Raw genomic sequence first — 8,840 nt, forward strand, 5'->3', positions numbered from 1 at the left:
CATTATGTGAATAACGCATCTTCTGTAGGCCATGAGTTAATACTGGCATGGTTATAAAAGGGCAGTTCAAATGCCACCGAATAAAGAACAGCCTACCAGAAACATGAAATGCTCTGGTAGGTTAGCATAATGAACAGCTGTGAGGTATCAACAGAAGGAACACAAACTGATAATGACTTACACCATACAATTGTTAGAAAACATCCTACAAGACAAATATACCAGTCTGTGACAAAGAGGTACACAGTACTAATTCCTAAGTTAAACAATTATACAAATGTACATTTACAATATCTGTGACATATAGCAAACGTACTGGCAATACCAAATGAAAAATATAACTATTGTAGTTGGAAAAATATTTCAATTAGATAATTACATATACTGCTAAAGAAAAGTTCAGACTTTGTGTATTCTTTTTACTTAATAATGAAATAAGATGAAATCAAAATTACTTACAATTTTGATTCATTTTTCATTTGATTTTATTTCAGAATGAACCACATCACACAGATACACATCTTTTACGAAGACTTGAACACGGATTGAAAAAAAATGTTTCAGGGAGGTACAGCCTCTTGCTTCATGCATTAGTGTCCTAAATACTCTCTCTTAAAATATGATAAATATTTCTTCAGCAGAGTTTAAATGTTCTTAGTTTCTACATCACAGACTCCCTTGATTGCAAAAGCAAGGATTATACTTTATTTCAAAGACACTTCTGAGGCAGGTAGACTACAAAGTCTACATCTACAATCTTTATTTTACTATTTCATTTTAAATTAAATCAAGAATCAAGTTTTAAACTTTCACATAAAAGATATACTAATGGATGCAGCTAATACTAAGAACAAATGACAACAAAGCCATATTAACAAAACAGTGTGCATCATGTTATTCACCAGAATAATCTATTGAAAATAATTTCAATATTTGTCAACAGATGACAGGGAGGACACAATAGCTAAAGAAACAGTGTGTACTGAGGAAAATTATAAAATTATAATGGGTGATAAAGTAACAGCATCAACAACAGTAACAGTGATATTAGAGTGATAACAATGACAAAGACTTTAACATATACTGTATTTTTAACTAACTAGCCAAAAATAATTTTTCCAGGCGGCTTCAAAATCAGCACACGGGCGAGTCCAAGAACCTGCCCATGCACCGCCCGCCACGGGCGACAAAATCAGAGTGCAAGCTCCGAGCTAGCGTTGCACTGGCGGGACGCCCGGTATTGTTTATTTTTCCAGGTGTCTCATATGTGTGACACCCGTTGTAAGGGGATTAACCTATTCAAGTTGCATAACTAAATGAGTGAAAACCTGTTAAATTTGGTGAACAATGCTGAAAAACATGTAATAGGAGCAATAGGCCACCTACATTTTTCTATAAATAATCAATAAACACAACAGTTCTCTATAATAATATTATAAAATTTTAATTCAGACACTAATGCATAAGTAAAACACCATATATTAGATAAAAAAAAGTGCAAACATATAAGAATATGTAATGATACTTCCTACAAAATTTCCACATGTACAGAATGATTTTTAAACTTTATGATTTAGGGAACTCCAGGGTGTGAATACTAAATCAATTGATACTTCTCTTATTCACACTATCAAATCTGTATGTATTTTCCCATTCTGGGCGGCTTTAGTGAGCAGAGCAATAGAAGAAAAAAAAAAAAAGACCCATGAGAGCCACTTTAAAATTCAATTTATGCATTAAACTTGTCAATGCTTTCCATACTAATCCCTCTTCCCAACATGCGCACAAAAATATAACTGATAATAATATAAAATATGGGCTTCCTACCTTGAAGCAGCTAGGTTTCGTGAGCAATTGGGGCAGATGCATTCATGTTGCTTCTTGATAGGTGCCTGACCAAACACATCAAGGCCTTCAGCATTTACCTGCAAAAGTTTGCATTTGTTAGTTATATACAATGTTTTTTTTTCTTCTTTTTTCTTTTTTTCTTTTTTACACATGACATAAATGCCCCACCCACACACACACACAGTGAGTACATTTCACATACTACTAATTCTTTGCAAATACATGATACTATCCAGATATTACAGTCAGTGTGATAACCATAGAAAATAACAGTTTACCTGTAAGAATTTTTGTTCCTCCTCTACTGATCCAACCTCCAGCATCATTAGGCCAGTTTTGACACTCTGATGCACTTCAAAAACAACATCTGTAACAAAAAACAAAACACACACAAAAAAGTTAAGAGTATTCATAAACCACTACCCTTCACTCAATATAAGCTTTACTGGCCTAAACACCTAAAGTATGAACCCCATTGCCTTCTCTGGGCCTAAATCTTTAATCTGAATTACAAGTATAACTTTCAAAATATATAAGCAAATTCCTTAACCCACTAGCACCGGTCCATCTGGAAGGCAATAATCCCCCATTTCCGGGTGGTATCAAAATTAGTGCACAAGCCAGTCCAGGAACCTGCCCGTGCGCTGCCCAAGACCAAATCAGAGCGCAAGCTCCAATCTAGCATCAGATGGGTGGGACAGCTGGCCATGTTTATTTTTCTGGGCGTCACCTATGTGTGACATCTAGCACAAGTGGGTTAAAAGCAGAAAGTGACCTATCAATAAAACCTTTACATAATTACAATTCTAGTCCTTCCAAGATCCCTAAACGTACTTAGAATGGCATCATCAAGTAGCTCCTGAGAGACACTCTGTGCTGCAGCTTCGAGGGCTTCCGGTGAAGCAAGCGATGACAACAAAACGTTATTATCAACACCCACACGGCCGCCGCCGCCCCCTCCCCCAGCCTGAACCATCCAGCTGCCAGTGTTTGATACCTGGAAGAGTTGAAAAACTGTCAGCAGACCCACATATGCTTTCAAATATTATACAAAAGAAACTGAAAAATTCAAGATCACAGGCTAGGTAAGTGATACACTGAAAACTCATAATGGATTTTCTTTTTTATCTTTTAACTGAAAAAGAAAGGAAGAGGGAAGAAAATGCACAGAATAAAACACATTATCTTAACCTTTTTACAAGACCTTCATTAGGTATAAATAAAAAAACAATTTGCAAGAAAGACAGAAAAAAGAAAGAAAGAAAAGGAAAGAAAGATAAAAACAATCAACTTTACATATACAAGATATACATATATATATATATATATATATATATATATATATATATATATATATATATATATATATACATATATATACATATATATATATATATATATATATATACATATATATACATATATATACATATATATACATATATATACATATATGTACATATATATACATATACATATATATACATATATATACATATATATACATATATGTGTGTGTGTGTATATATATATATATATATATATATATATATATATATATATATATATATAATATATATATATACATATATACATATATACATATACATATGCATATACATATACATATACACACATCTACTAGAATATCGTTTAAGTGTGTACAAATCTATATTCTTTACTTTTATATATCATATTCACATGGTAAGTATGAGTGTGTATAAAATTATAAACACATGCATTTTTATTCCATTTCTGAGTATGCAAATGCAAACCAATAAAATTTTCAATAAAGCCATTAAACCAAAAGTGTTTTTGCAATCATAAACATGTCGGCTACACTAAATTCATCTCAACCACAAACATAGGAAGCTCAATAAAACTCTTAGACTAAAATGTGAATACATATATTCACATTACTCCTCTCACACATTAACACTAAAAAACACTCAAAATCTTGCTCAAGGACTTGCACCCTAGTCAAGAAATATAGACTTACCTGTTCTCTGTGACTTGGTTTGGTCATCCCCTTCCCTACGCCTCTTCTGCTCTCTCCTCCACCACCACCTCCACCCCCTCCTCCTCCTCCTCTCCCTCCTCCCCCTCCTCCTCCACCTCCTCCTCCCCCGGAACCTCCACTTCTGGACGACCAAACTTCACTTTGTCCTCGTGTGCGCACCGTACTGCAACACAGAGTATGGTGTTAGAGTATGTTTTTACATATGTGAACCTTTTCATTGTTTTTTATCATTATTGTTATTATCAATATTATCTGATTTTTTTATGGACAAAATCTCTACATGCAACTTATCTCAATTTAACTGCCAAAACATTATGGTTTCTTTAGTAAAACAGAAAAAAATGAATTTGTAAACATTTTTCTTTTTTTGTTCTTGAACTTCTGTTTAATCTTATCATTTTAAATACATATATCTACTTTGACCTTATACATTTCACATTTTCATATTTTCTAAAAAATTTCCAGTTATCTTTTTTTCTATCACCTGCCAGTTAATGGGAACAGATGATATTAAATTAGGGAAATATCACCCTTACATACTGCATATATGAGGGAGGGAAAAAAAAAAATTATGAATGTAACACCTTAAGAGATATTTGGGTTGCCAGTGTTTATATGTCCTACCTTCCGAGCCCTTACCATTTCTATACAATAGCAAATGTGTCTTCAGAAAATGTGGTCTCTAGGGAATGCAGAACGTCAACTGACTATGGTATATTTAGCAATGCGTAGACATACCCTAAAGCATCACCTTTCCTATTCTGCAAAGCTGCAAAGTAATTTTGTAAAGCATGTTAGCAATATCTAACTACAAATATTTTTTTTTCTCTGTATGGTAAAAAGAATTTTTTTTAAATAAATAATAATAATAATAATAACATGTCAAAGAACATTAAAAATAAACATACATTGTCCACAAATAGTTTTATTGCAATTATGTAACTAAGATAAACAGTGAAGCAAGCATTTTGTTACAGCTATAAAGGACACTTAATACAAAGACACTTCAATTTACTGTTTCTTTCATACAGTTTTCTATTATTAACCTATTAAAAATTGGTTGAAAGATTTCATATTAGTGGATCCATTAAAAAATTCTATACTACAATCTATTGTTTAGCACCAAGTTGTAAATCACTTATATATAAGCATAGTACATCTCAAGTGTTTACAGCTTTCCTTGCATCCACATTTGCAAACAACTCCTTACTAGGCTTAAATCTCTATCTTAATTATTACTACACACTTTAGTTAAATCTAATGTTCATCTATATATTTCTATGCTAAAATACAGTGCTATACAGGGTTATACCTAAGAAGGACAGAGCATGTAAATATCTTATGGCATATTGAAGTAGTACATTATATCTATTAAATATATAGTATAATAGAATAAATGGCTCCTAAAAAAAGTTTCCTCCAATAAATAATAATATCTCCATCACCAGAATGTGACTTTGAAGGCAAGGAAGAAAATTCTTAAAGATCATTCTCACGATTTTACACCACTGACATTTACCACATCTTTACTGCTGTTCACTTCTCATTACAACCTTTTGCACTAGATTTAAAGGACACTATGTCTTCTATTCCTTCACCAATGTACAAATTAACAAAATCTACTTCTATCTGTGGTAATCTCAACTGAGTTGATTAAGAGCTGCACATGTCTTGACAGTATCTTTAGAACAATTCAGTAACAAGGTACTGTAGGCCTCTTGATGATGTGCTGGGTGCTGTCAGATATTCGTAAAAACCTGACTTAGCCAAACAAGAGTAAATACCAAGGAAACTTTGGGGGTTGCACAAAGTAGAAAGTTTATGGATGCACTGTACAGACCATCCATGCATTTATTGGTTTGAAATATAACTCTACTTGGTAGAACTAGGATACAACAGATGGTTCTGATGGTATGACAGTTTAAGACCTAGAATAAGTGCTGGATGTCCTTAAAGGGTGAAATCTACACAATGGAGCTTGAAAACCAAAATGTGTCAATGATGATAGTTCTGTGTATAAAATATATTTTTTTTAACTAGGCATATCCTTTAGTTAGTTTCTAGGATTTTGTTCACTATCCTCATGATATGGATGTTGTATATATGGCTTGAAAAGTCCCAAACACTGAAATCCCTCTCGCAATCAGATGTTTTCAGATGGCATTTCCCATATTGTAATTGAATATTAGTAGTACTCAGGTTGATGACTTCACATTTTGATAAATAACAAAGAGGAGCCAATCCTTTGACTAGTTTAACCCCTTGATGCTCGGTCAAAAATTTGCTGTCAAGCACTTCTACCGGGGAACCATTTGAACAGTTTACCCAATCTTTGCTATGTGCTGCAGGAGCTCCAGCATGCCAGCACAAGAGTGAGTCATAATGTCAAGAGCTGTACACGGTGCAAAGCCGAATCTTATGACAGATATAGCTGTTCCAGTTGGCATGGAGCTAAAAGACTGTTCAGGTCCTTCTGGACTGATTCAACTTCAGATATATTTCTGACTTCTGGAAACTGTTCCATGTTATCAGAATTTATCTATGAAATTAATACACAGTATACTATCTTGCAGCATACCCTTGATAAGCATATTTCTCTGATTAAAAAATCATCCAATTTATGTGTACAAACAACTCAACACTTTGTTTTGGCATCCAGTGTCATCATGGGCTTGCTTTTTTCCAGTTTCTGTTTTCCTCTACAGCACATCATAGACTGCCAGATGCTTCTTTCTCCTTGCTAATCTTCTAACTCATAAAGGGCTGTACTTCTACTGTTATCCCAAAAATTTTTGCAGAAATGATTTCTACTATTTCATTACTTATCCTTCTGACCAGACTTTCCGGACTTGCTCATTCCCACCATTATCTCCCTTATATCCTGCCACATGTTCTTTGTATGCATGGTTGGCCACCTAAGAGTCTTTGGCATCTCTATGTTTACAACTTATAATCCCCTTGGATATAACAATTTGAAGGGCATTTAATCATATCAACTTTTCTACAAGCCCCTAGATTCCTTTGCACTACTTAAAATTAGCAAACTCCCTCTTTACACAGTACCTGCACTTTGGGGTGCAAGTTTGATCTAATGTCACAGGATATGAACAGTTGGTTTTATCAACAAGTGTCTCCAAACTGGATATAATACCACTTTTCTTGGTATTTAAGTTACATTTATAAGAACGTCCATATTTTCATAGCCTTACCATAGACTATGCATTTGAGGGTGGATACAACTGCCACTTTACTTTGACTAGGGTGCTCCTTTGTAACATAAAAACAAGCCACTTCTTATCAGCAACTTTTGACTGACTGATCAGTAAACAGAAGAAGCAGAATGAAAATAAGAGCAAGCACTATTGTCACAAACAAGCTGAATGAGCTTGTCTACTCCACAAAGAAAACAAAGAAAAACTATATTCATTTTCCTGTTGATCTGATTGCAGCCAGCCATGAGAGAGAATGAATCACTGTTTGAACTATCATTGGATAGCTTACAGAAGCTATATCTGATGGTTACTTACCTCAAAATGAACTTTATGTAAGGTCCTAATAGCAGCTCCCACTAGGAGAGTAACCTGCATAAAACTTTTACATTTTTTTTATGGGAGATCTAACATTTCCTTCAAGCAACATTAGAGCATTATCTAAACAAAATCAATGCACTCAGTTTTAAACATAAACTTTTTCACATATACTGTTACATTAGTGAAACACCCGTTATCCCAAGTGCTGTCAAGCATGAACTTTTCATGCAAGTAAATATATATTATGACACAATCACAAGGTATGCCACAATTAAAGCCTCTAGCTTAAAAAAACATACTATCAGTACTGTTATATGAAGTCATTCATTACAGGGCAATTCAGGTTACAATAATAGAATTAATATATTCAAAAAGTAAAATATAATGTCAAAATTCCAGCCTGATTCTATCTAACTGACACTTCAATTTGTACGTGTTATTTTTCAATGCATAATTATTCTCTCTGAAGAGAAAAAATGACAGTCATGGGATTCAAATACAACATAGATCAAACACCACTCTGGATTTATGACATACTCGGGAAATACTTTATACCTACATAGGAATGCTTCTATACAACAATTTCATGACAGGAACCTTCAGTACCTCACTCATTTACCACGTAAATCCAGCAAGACAATCCATATTAAGTCATCACTACCTTTGAAAACCGAATAGTGCAAATAGTTCTATTCTACTGAACATGTGACACACAAGATGGTAACATAATTCAATAAACTGATAAAAGCCATTTCAAACAGAATCGTAAATTGTCACCTCCTCCTGAAATCTTGATTAAAGCCCTTTTGAGAAATAATACGTCTGTTACTATTTCCTAACATCCTTGCCTCTACTGACTTCTATAATCCCTCATCTGTACCAATTTCACCTACTTTGATGATGCAGAAGCGACTATACAGAAGAGAATTTGTAAAACTTTTCTGACACTTTTCCTCGCCGAAACATAACGCGACCTTAGATACGGGTCGTGTATGAAAGAGGACACAACACAAATATCGTCTCTATGGAACCATTATCTCCGAATCATAACTTATCCGTTTAAAAAGTGAATTCAAATCGCATGTACCAGTTGTAAAAATACATACAAAAGCAACACAGATATTTCTATCGGCTGCTCCGGTTATCAATTTGTTGAACAGGAGTTAAGGATTTCATCAGTTGTTTACACACATCCATTGCGGGTGTCGGTTTTTTGGGGGTAGGGGAGGGGGGGGGGGGAGGAAACCACAAGAGATGGAAGACATGCATTCTGTTCCGGGGTAACTGTTAAACACCATGCATATATAAATGCATACATACATCGATATATATATACTTATATATATATATATATACATACATTATATATATATATATATATGTATATATATATATATATATATATATATATATATATATATATATATATATATATATATATA

General features: G+C 33.7%; 1 protein-coding gene across 2 annotated transcripts in view; it reads right to left on the bottom strand.

Moving 5' to 3' along the window:
- Positions 1-8,431, bottom strand: part of Sgf11 (SAGA associated factor 11kDa) — a 19,721-nt gene extending 11,290 nt beyond the window's left edge. Inside the window, exons 1-6 of one of the 2 annotated variants that reach the window (XM_027367311.2) lie at positions 8,292-8,431; positions 4,508-4,637; positions 3,848-4,031; positions 2,683-2,845; positions 2,127-2,215; positions 1,828-1,925 (exon numbers count right to left, since the gene is read on the bottom strand). In XM_027367311.2, the coding sequence (XP_027223112.1) occupies positions 1,828-1,925; positions 2,127-2,215; positions 2,683-2,845; positions 3,848-3,874 (377 nt within the window). In that variant the 5' untranslated portion in view covers positions 3,875-4,031; positions 4,508-4,637; positions 8,292-8,431. The remainder of the gene's footprint in view (positions 1-1,827; positions 1,926-2,126; positions 2,216-2,682; positions 2,846-3,847; positions 4,032-4,507; positions 4,638-8,291) is intronic. The other variant, XM_027367312.2, reaches the window with a different exon arrangement.
- Positions 8,432-8,840: the final 409 nt, after the last annotated feature.

This window comes from Penaeus vannamei, chromosome 19 (assembly GCF_042767895.1).
Source record: "Penaeus vannamei isolate JL-2024 chromosome 19, ASM4276789v1, whole genome shotgun sequence".
NCBI lineage: Eukaryota > Metazoa > Arthropoda > Malacostraca > Decapoda > Penaeidae > Penaeus > Penaeus vannamei.